General features: G+C 50.0%; 1 protein-coding gene across 1 annotated transcript; it reads right to left on the bottom strand.

The window, feature by feature from the left end:
- Positions 1-1,926: 1,926 nt before the first annotated feature.
- On the bottom strand, positions 1,927-24,982 carry Znf445 (zinc finger protein 445). The gene is made up of 7 exons (XM_005383482.2): positions 24,694-24,982; positions 10,461-11,045; positions 9,371-9,539; positions 8,987-9,081; positions 8,666-8,792; positions 8,094-8,204; positions 1,927-7,446 (listed from the first exon to the last, which is right to left on the bottom strand). The coding sequence occupies exons 2-7, from the start codon at positions 10,887-10,889 to the stop codon at positions 5,312-5,314; spliced, it is 3,066 nt and encodes a 1,021-aa protein (XP_005383539.1). The 5' UTR covers positions 10,890-11,045; positions 24,694-24,982; the 3' UTR covers positions 1,927-5,311.
- Between the last annotated feature and the right edge of the window lie 56 nt (positions 24,983-25,038).

The following is a 25,038-nucleotide window of genomic DNA, read 5'->3' as shown; positions in this document are numbered from 1 at the left end:
CAACATGTAGAGGTTCGAACACTAAGGGAGTGACTCTGCCTATTCATGACTTCCGTCCAAATTGAGCAAAAGAACCCCCTGCTGCTAGGTAACAGCTGGAACAAAGAGGGCAGAGTGCCTCTGGTTACTGCGGTTACGCGACAAGGGCTCAGTGCACTCCAGGAACCGAGCTTCGCAGTGTAGACTCCCCTCTGGTGTTCTGAGGGAGTCCACGGGCCTTCTCGCCAGCATGCCCCGATACGGGACAGCACGCGAGGAGGGTGTAAGAGCCCCAAGCAACTCCCAGGGATTTCGCTCGGTGGCACAGGCACCTGCCTGGCAAGGGCAAGGTCCTGAGAGTTTGATTCCCGGTATGAAAATAAAGAGCAGTCAGCAAACAGCACACTGAAAATGGGGACAGATGCTGTTACAAAGCCGTCGGTCCTGGGGTGCTGGCCACTGCAGCAGCTGCTGCCGTCCCGGCATTTCTGCTCCTCCCTACTTAGATACCTGTGTACCCTGGGCACACACAGAACATCCATGCTCTTTTAAACCACTGCAGTTGTCTGTCCCTTTCATAACATCTTGGCAAGTAAGGACACTAAAGCCTTAAGAATCAAGTAGTTTGAGCCTCAGGTGGGGAGCGCCAGTCTTTGGACCGGCAGCTCACTCCTGGCCTCGTAGGCCCCGGGAAGGAGGGCTTCCGGCGCACAGGGAGCCACGGGCGGGGAGCACCGGTCTTCCGGCTGGCTAGCTTCCTGCCTCGTAGGCCCCCGGAAGGAGGGCCCCCAGCACATGCGGAGCAATGCTGTGGCAAGCGCTGTTGCGCACCGGCCCTTAGGCCGGCCACCACCGCTCAATTGAGATCATGACACAGAGAAACAGTGATACAATTGGCCCACCATGCACCGGCTGCAGATGCCCACCCACGGATGTGTGTGAATCATTGAAACTTCGAACAACCCCTGGGAATACGTGCCATGCAACGGGCCACTCTTGCTCCTGCTATTGAGAACCAGAAAGGTCCAGAGCCAGCAGAGGAGCAGCTGCTGAACAAGGACTCAGAGAACATGAGAATGCAGACTAAGCCCATGGAGTCAGAGGTCCAGTGGACTGGGGTCACAAGAGCCGCTCGGAAGCTGTAAACCAGGAGGACCTTGCACAATACCTGGGGAGACTCCCTGGAAGCCATTCTTCCCATGACAGTACAGGCTGTGGTGGAGCTCCGGAGAAGTCTGCAGCAGGATTCCTGCTGCCTGTGCTGACAGTTGGGGAGAGGACACTAACTGGTTGTGGGGCCCAAATGCAATGGGAGGCTGGAAAGAAAACGCTACAAAAAATGGCTTTCGCCCCAGACGACTCTCTTGACTTTTGACAACCCTTAGGCTGTAACTACTTGTTAGATCCTTCTTGTGTATCTCTGTCTTCCTGAGAAACCACTTTGAAGATACCACCATGTATTACAGCAGTCATTGATATTTTCCTACTAATCTATCCATAACTCTGTAATGTTTGTATTGTTCCTATCCTATTTCATAAATGGATCCAAGTTTATTATTATGTGTTTCCTACAACAACCATTGAGAATTATTGAATGATTATTCAGTAGGTCACTCATGTATAGTTCTATTTATATTCTTTAGAAGCCACTTTGAAGATACCTAAGTATAGTACAACAACTATTGATAATCCCCCTCCTCTTTTGTCTGTAACTCACTATCATTTGTCTATTTGTTTTCCTGACAAACTATCTTATAGATAACAATATGTAAAACAATAACCATTGATAATTTCCTACCACTTTTGTCTGTAATTTGGTAAGCCCCTCCTATTATTGTTATCCTTCTTTTACTCTTTAAAATAAAAAAAAAAAAGAATCAAGTAGTTTGTTCTAAGTAACTTGTAAATGGCAGAGTTGAAGTTTTTATTAATCGTAAGACACAGGACTGCATCTTTTAAAATTCTTTATTTTGATATATTTTGAAGGAGTTAAAAAGAACCCACATTAACATGTTAAATCTTAGCATTCTGGTGAGAAAGAGACAGAGAGAGAGAGAGAGAGAGAGAGAATGAGCAAAGAAACAAGTGAAGTCCCATAAACCCTCTGCGATTCCATCGGCCTCTCCTAACCTGGGAGGCAGAGCAGCAACTTTCTTACATCATTCCAATTCATGACTCTACATTCTCATTAATCCACAGAAAATATGTTGTGCAAAACAGTAACACTGTCTTCTATATACCAAGAACATGTACATCGCAGACACTACTCTAAGCACCGTACATGCATTATTTCATTAATTACCCCTCCCCCTGTGAGGCGGGTGCTACTACCCCATTTACAGTAAAAGGGAAACACCAATCAGCAGAAGCCGTATGCCCAAGGACACACAGATGCTTAACTTTAGGCGACTAGCACTGTTCACCTTCTGCAGCTTTCTCTATTGAAAGCTGTAACTCTAGTTCACTTCCTGAAGTACCAAAAGACAAAACAAAACACCACCTGTTTGCCGGTTCTTCTGATGATGGCATGCACTTCTCCCAACCCGCCGCCTGGACAGCGCTACAACGAGGAGCTCTTTCCTCACACGGCATCCACCTCGGTGTCCAGGAGGGGACCTGCCAGCAGAGCACTCACAACTGCACACGCCGGTGTAAACTGCTTGGCACAGCAGCTGTCACAACTGCCACTCACAAAGCAGTGTGAATTCCAGTTGTTGTACACACTTAGCCAGGCACACTCTGGCTTTCAAGAATTTACTGACTTGTGTTTGACACTCTCATTCTGCGTTTCTCCTGCCTTCTCCTCTGCAAGTATCTCTGCCTGATCTGACCATCTGTCAGGGAGGGGCTGAGCGTGCCGCACAGGTAACACCCACCCCGCGCTGGGATGGCCCCTGCCCATCTGGCTGTCCCCATCCCCAGCCTCGGTTCTCCCAGGAGCGGAGAGAAGGCAGGCCAGGCCGGAAGCAGCCTGCGTGCTCCCCAGGCCGAGTGTGTGCCCCGGTGAGATAACCAGATGGTGTCAACTGGAGTCCTACAGCTCAAAACAGTCCACAGCAGGCCTCTAACCAGCAGGGTGGCCAACGTGACATCTGGGGGCACGTCAAAGCATTCCATCCCCACCGTGGCTGAAGTAATTCAGTTCTCAAGTTCTTTAGAGAGACAAGTTATATATAATCTGCTCTGCACGGAAGTGCCCAACCCCAGCTCAGAGTGCATGGCCATGCTGCAGTGACAAGCATTAGCTAGAAACCCGAGCACAAGTCACGAGGCAGGACATGGCCCCGAAGAGGGGGGCTGGGAAGCAGGTTTTCGGGTGAGGGCCGGGCATGGGCACAGCTGTGAGAGTGAAGGCCTGGGCCAGAGCAGAGGGGTGGCACTGTGGGAGGAGAGATGGCGAGGGCAGGACAATCTAAGGGGCAGGGTGGGCGGGGTAGGGGTGAAGTCAAAGCCAATACTGGTTACACCAAAATGTTCAGTCGTTATGCCCAAGGTCAGGAGTCCATTAACATTTCTATAATACTATCACTTACAGAACTAAGATGTACTGACCAGACAGCAGCACAATCCTAGAACAGGAATACTTCAGTATAAAAGGATCTGTTGGTTTTGACTTCATTCTTTGTGTATTTTAAAATCTAACTGGAATGTAGAAAAATAAGATCTCATTCTATAAAAATGGCAGTAAAAACACCTGTTGGGACCGGAACTTCATGAGGAACCAGGTAGCACAGGAGCTGGGGAATGAAACTTGAGACACAAGAGGCTACTCCCAGGGCTGGGGCGCAGCTGACGGTCCGGAACACTGCTGGGAGAACGCTGGCCCGAGAACCCAAGCGCCCAACCCACAGCCTCGGCGAGCCACGCCCTCCAGTGCCGGAGTCAGCAGGGCAGCCGGCTGCACCACACACCGGGAGAGGCCACTGCAGGGTCTGCCAGCTCCCCAAGGTCACGGGCTCGGAAAAGGCCAACGAGCCCAGAGTCTGGAGCCCAGGCGTGATGACTCCAAGGCTCTTAACGTGACCTGGCCGAAAGCACGCAGAACTCAGGACACCGCTCCAGTGATGGGACACTCAATTCCACTGCAGAAAGGCAGGAGCATGGCAGGGCCACCTGAGGTGACACAGGTGAAAACACAGCAGCACGCCAAGAGAAGACACCTGCTCCGGCCATCCGCCATCCGTGCTCCTGCCGCCACCGATGGCACCGCCTTCGCGCCCACCGGCCCACGGCAGTGCTGAGCGGGCAGAGGACTGAGCAAGCCACCCCAGGATGCTGCCGGGCTGGTTTCTTCCCCTCCGGGAGCGCGCCCCTGCTTGGCAGGCAGCTCAGCCGTGAGCTGATGAGATCTGCCACACTGCCGAGGCACCGCAGCCTTACACCCGGGCCCCAAGCCCTCAGTCATTCAAAAGCAACGCTCACACGCACTTCAGAAACGTCAGTCCTCTGCACCACCACGGTGACCTTTTCTGCTTCCACACAAGTGGGTGGGCAAGTGAGGGCGCCCTGCGCACCAGCCCCGCTCCGAGGGCAGCCCGCAGTGCACAGCACTTCTGGGCCGAGCCCGACACCAGCACCGGACCCGCAAGCAGGAGGGCTGCAGAGGGGAGACCCGCAGCGGGCAGAAGAGGCGGACCTAAGCGCAGCACTGCGGCCATGGCCATGCCGGGCTGGAAGCCAACAGAAAAGCTGAGACACCACAGTGCAGGACTCTACTCAGAGAACTGGCCGCAGCGCTGACCACGAGAAACCTCTTGGCCTTAGCATTTTCCCCGAGCCCGGGGTCAGCGGTTAAGCCTTGCACACTGTAATTCCCACTCAGACCACCTCCTGGAAGGGTCCTGAGGGAAGCTCCCCAGCTGCAGAGACGAGGGGGGCCTTCAGCAGACAGCTGGGAGCCAGCCAGAAGGCCTCAGGAGACCTCGGGGGAGGACTAGTTCCCAACACCTGCTTTCAACGACAACACAACAGGCACCATCACAGCCAGACCCGAGAGCAACTGAGGCTCCACCAGCCCTCACTCTGTCCAGTCACAGAGGGTACAGGTCGTTCCCTAGCTGATACAGAACACCTGGCCGGGGAGCCCTGGGCCTCTACAAGGCCCCCAAGAACCGCTGCTGCTGTTCCCCCTACCACTTACTGGCAGGTGGGCGCGGCAACTCCCTGAGCCTGGAGATTCTCACGATTGCCTGCCATTCGCTTCTGAAACCGCAAGGGCTGGGCCCTTTGTGAAGGTTTCCCACACCGCCTAGCCGAGGGCTCCCCAGCCAGGTGGCCAGGACCACCGCCCTCCCCACCACCCCCACCATCCGCAGCAGGTCCCAGGCTACGCTCAAATATGGTTTTTCATGTGCCGAGCCAGGTTGGAAGACCACCTGAAGGTCTTCCCACACACTCTGCACTTGAAGGGCCTCTCTCGAGTGTGGAAGCGCTTATGGTTGAGGAGCAGCGAACCCTTGCTGAAAGCTTTCCCGCACGTGCTACACTTGTGGCACTTCTTGCCAGCAGGCCTGTCCTGGAGTCCCGCGAACGCAGCGCGCTGGTCACAGGGCTCCTCGCCTTCCTCCAGGGGCTTTGTTTCCGCTGGTGTTAACTCCTGTGCACCCAGCCCGGTGTGCGGAAAGGATGACAGCCCAGATGAGCCGCACTCTGCCTGTGTTACTCGGGGGTGTTTTCTCTGGTGAATGGAAAGCGCGTGTCTCCCCAGGAACTCTTTCCCCACCCATTTAAAAGGCCTCTCTGAAGCGTGGACTCTCTGATGATTAACAAGACGGTAATTTCTGTCGTAAGACTTCCCACACACGTTGCATTTATAGCGCTTCTCTCCACTGTGGATGCCCTTATGGTCTAAGAGACTCCTTTTACGGGTGAAGGTCTTCCCACATTCTTGGCACCAGAAAGGTTTCTGGTCAGTGAGGGCCTTCGGCGACAGGCTGGGAGGCTCGTCACTCTGACGGTGCTCGCACTGTCGGTGCAGAGAGTGCCGCCTCTGGTGTCGGTAGAGGTTGGAGCTCCACCTGAAGGCCTTGCCGCACTCCCTGCACTTGTACGGCTTCTCTCTGGTGTGGATTCTCTGGTGGATAAGAAGGAAGGAGTGATTGCGGAAGGCCTTGCCACACTGGCTGCACTTGTGGGGCTCCTCCGGGACATGGCTGCTCTGTGGAACTTGGAACACAACGTCCTGACTGAAAGTCGGCCTGCCCTCGGGTTTCCTTTTAATGGCGTGCTTCTTCTTGTGAACAATGAAGGCTGACCTGTAGGTGAACCCTTTCCCACACTCGCTACACTGGTACGGGGTCTTGCCCGTGTGGATTCTCTGGTGCTCAATGAGGGTTTTCTTTTGAGTGAAAGTCTTCCCACACTGCTGACACAGGAAAGTGTTCTCCACGACAGGGGGCCCCTGCGGCTGACAGAAGTCCTTCGGGCTGCCGCTGTCTGGACAGGGATCTGGTGCACAGAACTCCTGTTCCTGGTGCAGCCTCACGTGACGGGTGAAGTTGGACCTCCACCGGAAGGTCTTCCTGCAGCTGGCACATTTGTAAGGCTTCTCCTGCGTGTGGATCCTCTGATGCTCAAGGACGTAGGACTTACAGTGGAAGGATTTCCTACACTGGCTGCAGTCAAAGGGCTTCTCCCCACTCTGGTCTCTCAAATGCGGATCCAGCTCTGAGTTGTAGGTGAGGACCTCTTCATACTGGTCCAGCTCCACTTTCTGCTTGGCATGGGTTTCCTGGTGCAGACGGTAGGCTGACAGGCGCTGGAAAGCCTTCTCACACGCACCGCACTTGTACGGCTTCACACCAGTGTGAATCTTCTCATGCCGGATGCAGTTGGAGCTCCACCTGAAGGCTTTCTCACACACCCTGCACTTAAACGGCTTCTCCTGGCTGTGAATTCTCTGGTGATACTCGAGGTGGGAGCTCCGTTTGAAGGTCCTCCCGCAGTCCCGGCACCTGTACAACGTCCCTGCTGTGTGCAGACCCTGCTCGTGCTGGTGAGCAGCGCCGAGGCCGAAGGCCTTTCCACGGGTGTCCTTTTCACTCCCCGTCAGCCCGGCATGGGCCCTCGGGTGGAGGCCAAAGCCCCCCACCTCGTGTCTGAGCCCCTTCCCGCATTTCTTACAGTCGCGGTGGTGTGAACTCTTCCGCAAGTGTCTGCCACAGCCGTGTTTCAGGGATCGCTTTTTCTTGGAAACTCTCAAATATGCCACATGTTTTATGTCAAGAGAGTCACTTCCTCCTGACGCTTCAGATTCTTTCTCTACCCTGGGGCTGAAATCAGACTCTTCCTTCTTGAATCTCACACAGGGCTTCATTAGCCAGCTCTGCTGCTCGGAGGGTTCTCTGCGCTCCTCTCCCTCTGGAGCACTTGCCACAGGGCATCTGGACACCACAGCAATGCCTCCTGCATCCTCCACAGGTTCTTGCTTTAGGACGAATTTGTTTGTCTTAATCTGGAGCTCAGCTCCTGACAAAAATTAAAACACAGAGAATGGACTCTCTTCCCACACTTGAAACTAAAAATGCAAAAGTGGCCATAAAATGCTGGGAATCTGGGTATGAGGCTCCCCGTGGACTGCCAATGCCTCTTCAAAATGGTCAAGGCCAAGGCAAAAAAACGGAGGGAATTCCATAGCAAAGGGCAGGGCAGAGGACACAAGACGGGCACAGAGCTGGAGATGAGCAGAATGCATCCCGCGGGAACATGAAACGGGTTGAGAGAAGGGGTGGCTAGCGAGGGAGGGGAACCAAATCCAGGCACAGGAGCGTGGAGGAGGACAGCTCCCCATGCCGAGAGGCAGGGCTCCAAGGCACCTGGATGAAAGGGCTGGAGATCGAGCCTACTGCGGAAAGAAGTCAGAAAAAAAGACAGGGTGTGCACAGCACCAGGAGGAGAACCCACAAGCAGGGGAGAGGACGGTGAAACCTTCAGTGGGAAGGTCACTGAGGAACAGGGCCAGACAGCCATCTCAGCCAGCCGGGCAGAGGCCAGGGCCAGCTCCCTTGGTTAGTCTTCTCTGGCATGTGTGACGGAGCAGTTCCAGAGATTACTGGCACTTGAGAGAGAAGGGCGCAGGCAGGAGGGGCAGGGCCAGGCCGCTCCCTGGAACTCACCTGTAGGGGTAGAATCCAGAAGCCTCTTAGGCCGAGCCGTCTGCACATTCAGCCCCCAGGGCCCCCTTGCTTCCAACCAAGAGATCAGGGCAGGTTTGGGGAAGGACCCCGCTGCAAAGAGAAGAGAAGGGATGGGAGGCAGACGGGTCACACAGGTCATCTCACTAGGGTCTTCGCCTGAGGGCCAGGTAGGGGCAGGAGGAGGACGGTAGGAGCCCAGACAGCCATTTCTGCTAACCCTGAGCAGACACAGAAAGGAGGGGCTGACAAAAGTCAGACACCAGGGCTGCCGGGACCACCCGAGTGGGAGCTGGGACTGCTTTGCTGGTCAGGTCAGCACACAGTTTTAGGATGCTGACATTTTCTCAAAGACCAGGAACTTGAAACATCTTCAATCTTTACAATAACCCAGCAGGGAAGGCGTGATTATCCCCACTTTTTAGAGGAGGACAGTGTGGTAACAGATGACGTGATCACAGAGCCAGGATCTGCACCAAGGAAGACTCCCTTGCATGCACTATTAACGCCAATGTGAAGCCAGGCGCTGGCCGTGTGGGGTGTCAGCAGCTCACCCAGAGATGCCGAGTTCCCGTAGTTCTCGAGCATCACATCCCTGTAGAGATTCCTCTGGGCCGAGTCCAGGCACCCCCACTCGTCCTGGGAGAAGGTCACCTCCACGTCCTTGAAAGCTGTGGCCTCCTACAGAAACACTGGCGCTGATCCCCACCTCCCAGCCTGCATGGGGGCGGAGAGTGTGCCGGCTCTGCACGGGCAGAGGGCAGATCCAGCAAAAGCAAAGGACCATGGGCAGGAGAGGAGCTCGGGGCTCGCGGGGCAGTGGGGTCTCTGAGATGCCACGATAGGAGGCAAGCCATCAGCAGGGCCAAGCTTACCTGTGGCTCTGGCATCGGGGACCGTGTAGCTGCAGTCCAGGCTCCTGGGGTCGCCTCGCTCTGGGAGAGGGAAGGTGCCAGGGCGGCAGGAGGATCTGAAGGAGAGAAGAGTGAGCCATGAAAGAACTGCCTGGCACGGACACCCCACCAAGAAGCCCACCCCTGCCCAGTCCTGGAGGACTCTGCTGTGAAACTCCCCACTGACAGGTCCTTGTGTCCCCTGGGGGCCACGCAGTGGGGGCAATGGAGGGGGAACCAGCCAGACGCAGGTCACAGAAGATGTAAAGGACACCGAGCTGAGGGGCACAGAGAGGCCTGCATAGGGAAGGACACTGACGAGACGACCCTCAGGAGGTGGAGGGGTGGCGGGAGGTCAGTGAGTACCGGGTGGCCCAGCCAGGATGTCACCCACTCCTACTGCGCAGGGGGGCTCCAGCGGGTGTCCGGGAGCAGAGCTGCTCCGGAGCGGTGACACAGAGGGCCAGGTCTGCGAGGACTGCAGGGCCGCAGTGCCCATCCAGTGTACATCCGGGCTCGGGTCAAGGCCTGGGTCCTGCGGAAGAAAGTAGGAGAGGGTCCCTGGGGAGTCAGAAACTGGACTCAGGCAGGAGGCCACACTGCTAGTCTCTACAGGGCAGAGGCCCCTCCGTTACCTCCAGGCAGCAGGGGCCATGCAAGGAGCAGCGCTCAGAGGCTCCTCCCACCTGCTTGGGGATGGGGGCACCCAAGGAGTCAGTGAACCTCACTTCACCTAAGGACAAGCTAGCTGGTCCATGTAGAACCGAAGTCAGTCCCTGGATGCCACAGTGACCCCTCCCCATCAGCTCTTGTCCCCTCCCTGGGGCCTGGAACTGAGAAACGAAATTGGTTCCTAAGACAGACAGGTTCCGGCCCGTAGCAGCCACTGCCAAACACCGTCCTAGGCAGCAACAGCAGTGACCTCGCAGGAAGCGAGCTCCCCACTGCAAACCTGAAGGGGACGGTAACACATCAGGGGTGATGCTGCTCCTGTGGGTCGGCCACGGAAGCCTAGAAGAGTCTCAGGTGCAAAAACAGACAATGCCCATCTGGGCAGAGACCAGGGCAGAGCAGGCCCTTGCCCTGGGACTTCAGAGCACTCTGGTCTCTAAGTCCGTGCAGCTCGACCAAGAGCTACCCACACTATCTATCTATCTATCCACAAACAGGTCCTCAGCACAGCACAGAGAGCCTGCTTTTGGATGCTCCATCCTACGTGTTGCATCCTGCCCTAAGTGCCCTTCTGCCCAAGGAGACACTAGGAGCGGGCCTCTCTACACGGCATCCACTGTAACTCACAGGCACTTGCCGACCCACAGCTCAAAGCCCTGTTCACTACAGCTCCACTGCCCCTACAATGGGAAGGGGAGGCCTCCCTGCACCCCAAGTTGCAGACCAGAGGCTGCCCCACCCCTGGCAGCAGCACGCGGTGGGGACCACAGCTGCTCACACTCACCCTTCGTGGCAAGCCCTCCAAATCCTGCTGCAGCTCCTCCAGTACCACCACGGCCTCCTCACCACTCTCAGGGTGATGGAGCTGCACCCAGGTCCGGAGCTCCCCCGGCAGGATGCTTAGGAACTGCTCTAGCACCAGCAGCTCCAGGATCTGGGCCTTGGAGAGAACGTCCGGCCTCAGCCACCAGCGGCAGAGCTCCCGGAGCCGGCTCAGCGTCTCCAGGGCGCTGGAAGACTCGTGGTAGCGAAGCTGGCGGAAGAGCTGGCGGAAGAGCTCTTGGCCGGGGCGGTTGAGTGTCTGCGGCCTGGCAGTCTGCACCGAGGCATAGCCTTTGTCCTCCTCCTCTTTCTTCACCGTCAGAAGGCGCCCTCGCTCCCTGGGAGCTGGGGCCTGCACTGCAGGGACCTCGTACCACCGGCCTGGGGGCATCGCTCCTGCTCAGTCTACCCAGCTGCGTGCAAACCTGGTCTGCACCGCTGCCAGAGCACTGCCAGCGCCCCAGGGTGTCTTCTCAGCACCACAGAGAACACTGCCATTTGCTGGGACATCACACATCAATGGTAAGAGACCGAAGTCACAGCATGCCTGTTCAGAAGGAAACGACACCCATCACACATGGCGCTGTTACACCCTGCTGACGGGACCATCTCTGATGGATCAGGAGGGGCACACACACCAAGCCAAGAAAACATCCCAGGTCACAGAGAATCTTGGATAAGGCTAAAAGCACAAACTGCTAATGAAAAAAGTCAAGTAAGACCTGAAAAACAGACCATGTTCATATACTGGAAGACCTGGCACAGTAAAGCTTCCAATTCCCCCGGGCAGATCGACAGGTTTCCTGTAATTCCTGCCAGCATCTCAGATCTCAGGTGACCTGGGATGTTTTCTCGGCTTGGTGTGTGTGCCCCTCCTGATCCATCTGGAGATGGTCCAGTCAGGGGGTGCTGGAGGTATGGCTAGTAGTAGAGCAACTGCCTACCATGCCTGAGGCCCAGGATTTGATCCCTAACACTGAAAAAAAATGTAAGAAAAAGATATTTTTAGAGCCAGGTGTAGTGGCGCATGCCTGTAATCCCAGCACTTGGGAGGCTGAGGCAGGAGGATCACTGTGAGTTCGAGAGCAGCCTGGGCTACAGAGTGAGCTCAAGGCCAGCCTGAACTGTATAGGGAGACCCTGCCTCAAAAAGACCAAAAAAAAAAAAAGATTTAGCAAAACAAATGCAGTTAAGAGTTCAAGCCTCTTTCAGGAGATAGTACAGTAGTACAAAGAGCACAGACACAGAACTGAGATCTGGCTCCAAATGTAGCTCCCCACTTAGGAGCTGTGGAATCTCATGTGGTCACCTTTGCTCTGGAAACCTGTGGCCGCACTGAGTAAAACGGGATGGTAACGATGCCCACAGCAGCGCATTTTGGGCTTTCTCCAAATGTTGTTTCTTCACATCTGAAAAGAAGCTTGTGCCACAGGCCACACATCACCATGTGCAACAGCGTGAAAAAGAGTAAAACTTACCAGCCTGAGAAAGAGTTTAACTTACAAAAGACATGTAAATGTACACTCTGAAAACTACACAACATTGTCAAAAGAAAGTAATGGAAAGACATCCATGTCAAGGGATTAAGATGGCAACAGTCCACAAAGTGGTCCACAGATTCAACATAATCCCTATGACTTCTTTACAGCAACTGCTGAGCTGATCCTAAAAGTCCTATGGAGACTCAGGAGACCAACCTGGTCAAAACTGCCAGAAAGCCCAGCACTCGGGAGGCTGAGGCTGGAGGGGTGCCCTGATTTCAAGGCCTGCCTGGACTGTATAGTGAAACTCTGTTTCTAAAAACAAACAAAAAAACCAGTCAGGAAAAAGGAGAGAGCAGAACTGGGAGGCTGCAGTTCGGACACTGGGTGGCTCCAACGGGCCGCATGCCAGGCCTGGTCCCCACCCTGTGGAAGCCTTTGAACAAGAACAAGAAGAACGAAGGCTCCCTTCGGGAAAGAAACACAAGCTACCTGGCCAGACGGATACAGGCAGGAGAAAGGGGAGCCTTCCTGTGCTCAGGGTAAGAAGGCCACGCCCACTCCCACTCTCGTCCTTAGACATGTGCCGCCAGAACTGACTGCCTGAGCATCAGATGGTCCAAGATCCATCTTTGGCACAGACCGAACTGTCCGCACCAAATAATAACTTTGCTTAAAGGAAATCAGAAATCGTTTACCCCGAGCCCCACACGGGACCGAGGCCTGGGAACAGGATCTGAATGACCCTGGGAGCTGTGCGCAAGGCGGAGGAACTTTTACAGCCGAAGAGCAGAGCCACCACTGACCCGGCACTGCTGGGGCGCAGGGAGGGGGCCCCTGCTTCAGGCTCCGGGGTCACCTGACAGAATGCGCAGCTCCCGACTTGAGGGAGGCCAGGCCTGGCTTTCCCGCAGACCCAAAGCAACACGGGCTCAGCTCCACATCCACTCCCGGAGCTCCACCTGGCGGCAGGTCACACGAACACCCCTCCCGGCAGAGGGGAGAGCACAAGGCTGTGCTCCTAAAGCACCCGGGACAGCGCGGGGCAGCTGTGGCTCTAGACCCGGACGCGCTGTCTCCGCAGGGCGATGTTCCGCTCCGCGGGACCCGTGAACACACGCGGCTCCTTCAGGGACTTCAGCCTCACAGAACAGAAAGGCGGGGTTATCCAAGCAAGCAAGCCAGCACTGGCCGGAGCACAGAGCACGTCCACCGCGAGGCCGCCAGGCAGCTGAGCCTCCAATGCACCAGGCCAGGGGAGCCACACGCTCCTCCCAAGCCCTGCTAGCTCCAGAGGACAGAAGAAAACCTCCACTTGGAAATGGAGTAACACCCAGGCTGGCACTCAGGGCTCCTACCCCAGAGGGTAACATCACACCTATCCCGACAATGAACATGGCTTCGGAAACAACATGGGACTTCCAAGGTGAGACCTGGCATCTTTCAAGATACTCTTCTCTCCGCCGGGGATAGAGCTCAGCGGCATAAGCGCTTGCCTGGCAAGCCTGAGGTCATGAGTTCAATTCCCAGTACCAAATAAATAAATAAAATTCTACAACCTAGCCAGGCGTGGTAATCCCAGCACTTGGGAGGCTGAGGCAGGAGGATTATTATGAGTTCGAGACCAGCCTAGGCTACAAAGTGAGCTCAAGGCCAGCCTGAACTGCATAGTGAGACCCTGTCTCAAAAAGTCAAAAAAAAAAAAAAAAAAAGATATTTTTCTCTCAAAATTGCTCTGTCATTTCATGGGATTGGTAGTTTTGTTTCTCTGCTTTTCTTCTGAAAACCCCACTATCAGTCTTTTATTTTTGTGTTTTCCTACCACTAGGAGTGTACGTGGCGTATATTTTATAAACTGATAATAAGCAAACAATTCTCTGAGATATTAACTGCCAAGGATTGTTTCTGGTACATACTCAAAACCTTAAAATAATATTTATAATAACTTATCAATTAAAAAATAACAAACTCATATCTAAAGTGCTCAAACTTGATCTCCAAATACCATTCCCAATGAAAAAGCCAAGCCTCCCTGGAGAAGGGGTTGGTACCAAGCGGGGGAAAGGAAAATGTGAGTGTTTGGCAGTAGCAGAAAATTAGCAAAAGACTGAAAAAACAAGGAAAGAATGTCAAAGGATCACAGGAGCCAGCTTACAGAGCTCCTCACTGCTACAGCTAGACTAACTTAAGCAACAAAAGAAATAGCACTGCATTTCAGTCCAAAGACTACACACCCACAACCAAACACTGACAAAACTGGGTACATAAATTAAGGGGAAAGTGGGCAACTCTTCCGCACAAAACCTTTCCGTAGGAGGAGGAGAAGGAAAAAGGGGAAAGAACAGTACTCACTGCTGCAGGCGAGGCTGACTGATGGGTGTAATTACTGGATGAAAGTTAAGGAGAAAGAGAGTACTTGAATGCTAACTGATAACAGGAGAGAGATAACAACTTTAAAGTCAAAAATAAGACACATTAACTTCATTCTCAATCAAAACACAAGAAAGCCAGGGTGTGGTGGCAGGCGTGGTGGCACACACCTGTAATCCCAGCACTCCAGAGGCTGGGGCAGGAGGATCGTTGTGAGTTCCAGACCAGCCTGGGCTACAAAGTGAGCTCAAGGCCAGCCTGAACTGCATAGTCTCAAAAAGACAAAAAAAAAAAAAAAAAAAATCAATCAAAGCACAAGAAAACAACACATAATAAAACCGAGAGACATTCTAGTATTATGAATAACAAAATTCTTCAAAACTGTCAAGGTTCAGAGGGCACAGAAAGACTGAGTTGTCACAGACTGAAGGTGACCAAGGAGGGACGACAAAGGTAAGGAAGGCATCTGGATGGTGTCCTACACAGAAAAACGGCATCAGAAAAAAACTGCGGAACTTTATACAAACTCTAAAGCTTAATTAACAATACTGTACCAATCTAAATGGGTACATTACGATTAGACAGGATACTATCTATAAGCAAATCAGGTAAAAGCTACAAGAAAACTCTACATAATTTTTTGAAGCTTCAGTGAGTCAGCAATTATTCATGATACAAGTTTTTTTTAAAGGCAATACAGTCAGGCCTGGCTGTGCATACCTGTAATTCCAGTACTCGGGAGGAAGAGGAGCCTGGGCAACTTAGTGAGACCCCTTCTCAAAAAAAAAAAAAAAAAAAAGGAGTTTGGTCCTTACCATCTTTACTTCCATCTTGGGTATTAAGGACTAACTTGGCAGTAAGGTCTAGTAAAAGGATATTGAGTACTGCCAAGGGTGGTTCTCTCACAGTTTGGGTTCTCTGTGTCGTTAGGGTGACAGACAGAGAGCACCGCCTTCCGCAGTTCAGGGGGAGACAGATATACACAGCACGTGGCAGACCAAATAGTGCCAGGTCTTATATAATAAAATAAATCAAGGAAGTTCAGTCTTGTAGAAAGCACGATTCACCCGACAGTCACAGGAAAGCTCCCAAGACCTCTTTTTCTTTTTCTTTTTTCTTTTTTTTTTTTGTCTTTTTGAGACAGGGTCTTGCTAGGCGGTTCAGGCTGGCCTTGAGCTCACTTTGCAGCCCAGGCTGGTCTCAAACTCCAGGCCTCTTTCAGACTGTTTCTAGTAAAAAATATTTCAGACTGCAAAATACAGCAAGTTCTGTACTACCATTCCTGTCTCTTTATTTTGTATCTCTTTTGTATCTCTTGTATCTTTGCTCTTTTGTATCTTTTTGGTGTCCTTTGTATCTCTCAGTTCCCTTTCAGTTTCTTTACTTCCAAGCAACTCTACTATCACACAATGCTCAGGAATTAGTTAATTCCTGGATGCTAGCGCCACAGAGACCTTACTGGTGAATGGTTAACTTCTCCCCCAGTACCTGGGGCTGAACCCAGGACCTATACATACACTGAGCTGTATCTTCAGCCCTTTTTTATTTATTTTGAGACAAGGTCACATGGAGTTGCTGAATTGTTCAGGCTGGGCTCAGACTTGCAATCCACCTGTCTCAGCCTCCCTGAGCACTGATATTACATGGGTGTGCCAACATACCTGGCCAGGTTCATCCTCAAATCATTCCCATCTTTTCAGTTTACAATAAGAAGGGGTTTATTTTTTTAGCCAAGATTTATCTTTCTTTGGCATTAAGAAAACACAAAGGTAGCCTAATTCTTCAGTCCCTGAGTATGCAGACAGGCTGCAAACATGTGTAACACCCTATGCACACTCCCGTGGCTGAAGTCATCTTAGATGAGGAATACATACCCCATCTCTGGGTCAGATGACACCCCGAATTTTGCCCATCTAGGACATATACACATAAAAGCCATGTCTTGGCTTAGAGTTCTGGGCAACAGTCTTCCTTGGCAAACAACCTTAGACTCCATGGAAAAAACTGGCTTCTGGGTAAAACCAGAAGGAGCTATTTTCCCAAGCACCACACTTAAGGAGTCAAAACATTTAGTTCAGGGGAGAATCCCCAACCTCCTGACTATCTCCCCACTCCTAAGCCTGATCTCACATTTATGTGTAGGAGATGAACATACTTTGATAATACATTGTGGACTTTGAAATTTTTACTGTAAACTTATAAAACGCTATGTAATGATTTTTGCTTGGACTTTTATCTGTCCCTTACAGAACTTTCACAAACAGTGGTCACTCTGCCAGCTACTTAAGTGCCCTTAGAGCAGCTGCCACTCTTAAGGCAGAAGACAGATTTCCCCAGCATCTTCTGGTGAATCCCTACGGAAGCCAATGGCCAAGGGAATACTGACCGGACAGGCACCTGGATTCCTTTCTGGAGTCAGAACTCTGGTTGTGTGGAGCAGTACAAACCGAGAGAAACCGAGATGTCACAGCCAGGGCTACTCTCTGGCGGACACCTAAAGGTTCCTCAGCGGAAACTGGCCCCCCAGCTGGGAAATTGGCCAGCAGAAAAATCCAATTATCCATTGTGCTTTTCTCTCTCTGCTAGTGAGAACTCCCCTTAAGTTTTCTCCAACTTGCTGGGAGTTAACTTAGAACCACCTTGTCATTAGATCCCCAACTTGCGACAACAGTGTGCCTTTCCCGCAGGAAGGCAGCGATCAAGGGCAACAATTTACATTTGTGCCTTGCATAAGCTAAGAGTAAAAAGATTTTAGCCTTTTTTTCCTTTTATGTGCACATAAAAGACTAATAAATGTACCTTTGCTAACATGTAAACTGTGATTGCTAGACGATGGATATAAGTTTAACCTGTTAGTTTCAAATATATTTTAAAAATTCTTTAAAACATTTTAAAAACAAAGCCTTGTCTTGCTGCTTAAAGAGGCTGCCCAGGTAGAGAACAGGAATGTCTTAGAGACTTCTTTACCCCAGGGACCAGGGTGGGATATTTCCTCCATGCCATTTTTTACCTGACTATTGAGAAATGCTCATTACTTCCAAATCACTCTTTGGTACTTGCCCTCTTCCAAAGAACTAGCAAGCAATGGTTCAGTGCTAAGCAGTGCCTCCTCTGTTAGACATGACTGTCACAGCTGAGATCAGCTGTAACTTGTGCTTATAAAAACCACCTCCAGGAGTAAGTACAGGAGCTCCCTGGGAAGATGAAATCACCCACCAGTGCAAGGGTGGATAAGCTGGCTGAATTCTGTCTTCCGGTCTCTCTCCACACGACATCCACCTGCCCTGGAGTGGAATCTACTTGAGGGATGCCGTGACGGTACAGAAATCAAATAAAACTAAATAGGATGCCTGACTTTTTTGTTTTGCATTTCTTTTCCTAGACAGTACAATATAAAAATTTCTTACTCCCTTGGACTGTATTCTTGTGTGTGTGTGTGTGTGTGTGTGTGTGTGTGTCTTTTTGAGACAGGTTCTCGCTATGCAGTTCAGGCTGGCCGTGAGCTCACTTTGTAGCCCAGGCTGGTCTCAAACACGCAATGATCCTCCTGCCTCAGCCTCCCAGTGCTGGGATTACAGGCGTGAGCCACCATGCCCAGCTGTGGGCAGTATTCTTAAATACTAGTAGAGGTTCCACCCTCAACTGTTTACCTCCTAGTGCCAAGAGGGAATAAAGAGGGAAGTATTCATTATGATGCCATTTAAAGATTAGAATTGTACTGTAAGACAGAGGAGCTAATTAAAGCCTCCATGAGGCTGCATCCATCCTAAGCTGATTTTGTTCAAGCTCCTAGAGGACAACATCCCTACCGGAAGTAGCTGGGGAATTTAGACTACCCACATTCCTGTGTCACTTTCCTCTCAGTGGCCTAAAGCAGGTCAGGGAGGATCTAGGGGAGTTTTCAGATGATCCTGATATGTACATGGAGGCCTTTGGAGGACTTACTCAGACCTATAAACTGGATTTCAGAAATGTAATGTTACCCTTAGATCAAACATTGACCTCTCATGAGGGACAGTGGGTACAGACTTTAATCTGTGAGTTTCTTAAGTATATTAGAGATACCTGGGGATACATTTTTCAGAGTGAGTTTAAAGAGAGCCTTGCCAGCACTGCCACTGAGGGAAGTTACTTGGGGGAGCAGATGGAGAATCCAAAATGTCTCAGAGACCTCTTTGTCCTAGGGCCAAGATTTCTTCTAGACTATTACCTGCCCCTGTCAGTGACAGATCTCTTTTGCAGGCTGGGATTGGTTTTGTTCTGTTGTTGTTTTTGAGATAGGGTTTCCGCTATGCACTTAAAGGCTGGCCTTAAACTCACTTTGCAGCTGAGGCTGGCCTCGAACTCACAGCAATCCTGCCTTGGCCTCCGGAGTACTGGGATTACAGATGGGCACCACCATATCCAGCTTTAGGCTGGGGTTTTAGAACTACTGATTTAGAATCCTTTATTAGTAAGCCGTAAACAATATAATTAGAACACTTTCATTCTCCTTCACAAGGTTAAAAAGCACTTACTCAGGTTCATTTATCAGTTTAATTTTCTGTTTGGCAATGCAATCTGAGTCAGTCATGGCTTTTGTTTCTGAAGGCATGTTTTGATAAGGATTAAAGATCCAATTGTCTTTCTCTACCTGAGATGGTTAGGATTTCTTGTACCATACTTGGAGTCCCTCTTTTGTCCCTTCTCCACTGCCCTGTCCCTGAGAAATAACATAGTTTACAACAGTGTTTAGTCCAAGGCAAATCTCTCCTCCATGACTGCTGAATTTCAGGACCAAGTCTCCAGAAGGGTGAGTTTCCCCTCCCTGGAACTCTTCCAGAGTGAAACTGACCTTCACTTATCTCTGGGCAATATTAAAAAAAACTAGTCTAGATTTAATCTTGAAACTCTCAAAGAATAAATATAAAAGTTTTAGTGCACTCTGGTCTATTAACAATTATCTTATGTGTGCCTGTCTGTTAAGTTTGTGAGTGGTTACAATACTTGCAGCTGTTTTTGTTTGAGCTCAATTTTTTCTTATTTTCTTTTTTAGATTTTTACAATATTTGTCTATAACTTAAGTTGGCTTACAGGTATTATTAGAGTTAAGGACATATTTCTACCCGGTTACCAACTGATCAAAATGATGTCAAGACTTTTTTTTTTTTAATACAACACATTATTGTCTGTGTACAATAACTGTTATCTTTCATTGATCAAAAATAATGTGTTAATTGTTATGGTTCTCGGGGCTGGGGATTTAGCTCAGTGGCACAATGCCTGTGTGACAAGCAAGAGGTCGTGAGTTTGAGACCCAGTATGGTGGAAAAAAAAATTGTTATGGTTCTCATAGGACATCAACACTTTGCTATGATAATTTCATGGGGACCCTTTAGGCTTAGGGAAACTGCTGGAAAAGATTCCCCTTGGTGAATAAAGCAGCTGCCTTGAACTATTTTCTTTCCATCTTTTTTACTAATGGGACCCCAATAATTTTCATAGTCTTATGGAGGACACATCCAGTAAACACTGCTAAGCATATTATTATAGTTTATTATTGGTTATCATCAAAAGGTTGAGTTTTCTATGGGTAAAACAATAAGGTTATCTTATTAAAAGATGCTCTTGATACAAAACTAAATTTAAGCCGGGTGTGGTGGCACACGCCTGTAATCCCAGCACTCGGGAGGCTTAGGCAGGAGGATTGTTGTGAGTTTGAGATCAGCCTGGGTTACAAAGTGAGCTCAAGGCCAGCCTGAACTGCATAGTGAGAGCCTGTCTCAAAAACACAAAAAAACAAACAAGCAAACAAAACTAAATTTAGACACATAAGTTTCCATATGCTACAACATTCATTGTTAATTTCATGGTGTACTAAATGTATTAGTGCTTTCAAGATGTAAAACTAAGGGTGTTTACGCTGATAACCTATTTCTAGACTCAGGTATCTGCCTTCTTGTGCTCCAGCTACTTGCAATAAGAGGTATGTCAAATCAACATGAGACCACCCGTCAGTTTATAGTTGTTTTTTTTTTAAAGCTTATGTGTATATCTTATGTCACTACACTTAGGGATGTTCAGGCACCAAACAGTCCAGGCAATGTCACACACTAAAATTAGAGGCTAGGGGCTGGCGATTTAGCTCAGCGGCAAAGCGCCTGCCTGGCAAGTGCAAGGTCATGAGTTCGGTTCCCGATACCGGAGAAAAACCAAAAAAATAAATAAATAAATAAAATAAAATAAAATTAGAGGCTATAATTATAAACTTCTAAGGTGCATTTACAGGCCAATATATTCTCCTTAGATGACACCTTATTTAAAGGATAACAAATTAGGTGAGTTTCTGTCACTTAATGTCTTGTGGTCAGATGGAGATGTTTGACTAAAAAGATTGTTCCACCCTAAGATAGACATTTAAATGTGTTTCAAAGATAGTATGATTTTCACGCTATGTGTGGCTTTTTTTTGTTTTGTTTTGTTTTGTTTTGAGACAGGGTCTTACTCTGCAGTTCAGGCTGGCCTTGAACTCACAGCGATCCTCTGCCTCAGCCTCCTGAGTGCTGGGATTACAGGCATGTACCATCACCTCCGCCTAATATGTGTGGCTTTTGATCACAAGTTTTCCCTGTAAAACTATAAAACTGTTGTCCGTTGCCATTCTGCAGGGATTCAACTCCTAAAACCACCACAGTTGGTAAGGAGTAACAGTCCTCTGGCTATACTTTACATTTCAAAGTGCTTGCTATTAAGGTGAGATTATAATAACTGAGTCACTGTTCTGTCTGCAATACTAAGACTAAGACTGCGGAGACTAAAGACAAGACTAAGACTATGGATTATTGACCAAGGTTAATGATGTCATCCACATGCCCTTGCTCCTATTAGACCAATATTACCTGAGTGATTATACTTGCAATCTTATTGGTGGATCATAATTTTGCCTTATTTTGAGACAGGGTCACAATATGCAGTTCAGGCTGAACTTGAGCTCACTTTGTAGCCCAGACTGGTCTTGAACTCGCAAAGGTCCTCCTGCCTCAGCCTCCCGAGTGCTGGGATTACAGGCAGGCACCACCACGCCAGGCCTTAATCATAATTTTGAACCACACTGTACCCGCCTCATGATTTTGCTTTTGAGAAGCAGGCCCGTTGGCAATCTATTCGGGTCTCCTCCTGTCTCTGGTGTTATTCCTACTCCCCATCCCCCATTCCTATTCCCCATTTGTTTTCGCTAGTAAATTTTCTTACTCGAAAAATATTTTGCTGGGGCTGGGGATTTAGCTCAGCGGCAAAGCACCTGTCTGGCAAGAGCAGGGTCATGAGTTCGATTTCTGGTACAGAAGAAAGACCAAAAAAAAAAAAAAAAATTTTGCTACCAGGCATGGTGGCGCATGCCTGTAATCCCAGTACTCAGGAGGCTGAGGCAGGAGGATCATTGCAAGTTCGAGGCCAGCCTGGGCTACAAAGGGAGCTCAAGGCCAGCCTGAACTTCACAGCGAGACCCTGTCTCAAAAAGACCAAAAAAAAAAAAAAAAAGAAAAATTTTGCTATTTTTCTGCACAAATGTCACTTGAGTATTTACATGTTGTGATTACAATGTAGTAAAATACCCATGATATTTGCCATATCATCATACCATTTCAACCATTTAAAAATGTATAATTCAGTAGCATGTAAATGGAAGTTATAGGAAATAAACCACTAACATGATGTCTCAATTATCCTCCAAAAAATGTATTAGGAGTGTCATCATGACTTAGTAGGCAGCAGACAGGCATGAGCAAGGAAGAGGGGCAAGGACCTCTAGGACCACCCTGTCCTGTTCTGAAGCGGGACACAGACCACGGCCAATCAGAAAGGGACCCACAGAGAAAGAGGCAACCACAAACTAAGCACAGAGGGGAACCAAGGACTGTCCATGCATGCATAGTAGATCTGACCCACCTAAAGTAACCCCCCAATTATATGATCACTCGCATGTCATACCTAGCCACGGACATTCATGAATCTGATTAGAAACTGATGTATGATGGGAGGACACACATGCAGTCCACAAGTAAAAGCAGAGGAATGGCACCTAATGAATACAAAGACAGAGAATGTAGCACCCTAAAAAGAAGGAACAGTGGGAAAAATAAAAAGAATTGGGATCGAACGGGTCTGTGTCACTCACACCCAGCTTGCCTGTGGCCGGTATCTTCTGCAATAAACTCTCTGGTTTCCTAGAGTCAAACTTTGCCTGCTCATGGTCTCTCACTGTCAAGTGAGTGGGGTGGACCTAGTGAATTGTTCTCGAATTCCCAAGGCCAGGGTTGGTGGAGCAGCCTGAGTAAGGGAAACACCAGCACGTGTTTACACCAACATATGAACATACGGGATTCAGGACATAGCTTGGTGGTACAGCGCTTGCTCAGGATGCACAAGAACACTGGGTTTGAACTCACCACAGCTATTGTAGAAAAAAATATACATTCTGCCAGTTTTTAAAGAGCAGTACCATGAATGTACCTAATGCTAATAGGGAAGTCAGAACTGTCAGACCCCTGCCCAGACAGAGAAGAACTTCCTGAGCAGAGCTGTTGAGGCAGAGATAACAGGAAGCTAGAGCTTACAAAAGGAGATGAACAAGCAACTGCCCTATGCAGCCGCACCTGCAAGTATGGACGTCACCAAGACTCCCAACTTCCCTGATCCAGACTAAAAATTTTCCACTCCCCCCCTGTTATACCCTTCCCCTATCCAAACACCCCTATAAAACCTGCCTCCACCACTCCTGTGGACCCAATGGTCTTACTACCCTTGGTCCACCTGCACCCAGGCTTAAATAACCTTCACCTACTATCTCAATTTCGCTGGACCCGGTGGCCCTGCTTGTTCCTCCATTTACTCTAACAAGAACCGTAAGCCCCTGACCCGTGTTTTTACCACGTTCCACTTCCTGCCTCATGGTGCAAGACCCCATAACCTCTCCCAACAGGTAATGTTCTGTGCTTTTAACTACAATATAGGTAACCGCAAAATGTTCCGATTTGTCTCTAAAATCCCCTAACCTCAAGATATAACACCTGCAAAATTTCTGCTTCTGTCAAATTCCACTTCGATGGACCCCTCGGCCCAACCCAATTTGAACTAGACTATAAAACCTCCCCTCTGCACTACTCAGGGCCCAGAATTCAGAGCGCACAGCTCCTCAGGGCCAGCCAACTAATAAAGCTGGGTTCCCTCCACTCCCAACAGTCTGAGATGACTCTTCTATGGACAATATATCTAAACCTCCTAGGAATCTATGGAAAGGGAGGACATTGGGAGTTTCAGGCCCACCTAGGAGGCACCCCAAATCTTCTCAACCATATCAGGTGCGACCCTTACGGGCCTTGTGTGTCCTTACACTTTAATACCCGTCCTAACAATCAGACTAGTGACTATTACACAGGGTGTTGTGACTTAAATTGTGAACGAACTTACCCAACCAACCAGAAATATGTCTGTCAAACATGGTATGAATACACCACGTCTGACTTCAGAAGACAGACTCGTGGAAATTTGGCTAGTTGGTATTGCCCGGGTTGGGGAAACGAAAATATCTACTACCCTGGGGATGGGGAAGATTAAGTGCTTAGAAAGACACTCCCTACAATACGAGGCCTCCCCTCACACAGTCTCTAGCACCCTCAAATTGCAACAAAGGCGACAAGAGATGACCAACACTATGACTCACTTACTTCAAGGACTTTCTGCCCAGCTGCGAGATATGACCCACACTACACAACAGAAATTCACTACGCTTTCAATCTTCCGTACTTCCTGCTTGCAAAACCTATATAAGCCAATTCCGAAGCCAGCTCAGGGCTGATGCTTTGGGAGCCATCCCCCACCAGCCCCACGGCGCAGTGAAGTCGGCTGCCTTCCTGCTCCTTGGTGCTCAGCGTCTTCTATACGGTTCAGTACCGGGTTCCGCAACAGAAGCAACGCCACAGGGGCAGACATTTTTCAGTGGTTGCAATAGTACATTTGCTGGTACTGCACGGCAAACGTTAGGCGCCTTATCCAACATCGGCCCATCGCAACAGTAGGAAGTGTAAAAGCCCCACCACAGAGATAAGGGGTTCTAGTTTAATTCCCTGTTCCCACCCCTGCCGTGCGATTTGATCTCCCTGTTTACCATTTCCGGAATGTACGGTTGTAAACGCCCTGCCCTTCTCGGACTCCCAAAATGTCTTGTTTTTTGTTCTTCCCGTAAATGCTCTACCCTCCCGGGTTCTCGGAATGTACTGTTCTTCCGGTAAAAATATCCCTCCCTCATTGTTACAGATGTGACATGTGTTTGCCAAACAGGACGCCGTTTTAGGGTTTAAAACCTACTCTCGTCCCTGGATGGGCACTGGTCTGATCCTTCCCCGAGTGGAGGCTCTCAGTCAGTCCCTGGCCAGGAATAAAGGCTCGTCCTAAATTCCAATTGGTGCGTCTTGGTGTTTGTTGGTCGGTACCATCTGGTTCGTTTCTGGTTGCGAGTCCAGAACAGCTGAAACAGTACATTTGCCGATACTGCACCGCAAACGTTAGGCGTCTTATCCAACACCGTCCCATCGCAACAGTAGGAAACTGCTTACGGAGCAGCGGCGGCGGGATCCCGCGCCGGAAGAGCGGGCACACGCGCGCCAGTCCACGCCGCCCGGCGCCGGGAGGCCGAGACCCCGGCCGCGGCCT

The sequence above is a fragment of the Chinchilla lanigera genome, unplaced genomic scaffold (genome assembly GCF_000276665.1).
Source record: "Chinchilla lanigera isolate Chin_1 unplaced genomic scaffold, ChiLan1.0 scaffold00019, whole genome shotgun sequence".
Taxonomy (NCBI): domain Eukaryota; kingdom Metazoa; phylum Chordata; class Mammalia; order Rodentia; family Chinchillidae; genus Chinchilla; species Chinchilla lanigera.
Note: the sequence above shows the minus strand (reverse complement) of the source record. Positions and strands in the feature narration are given on the sequence as shown.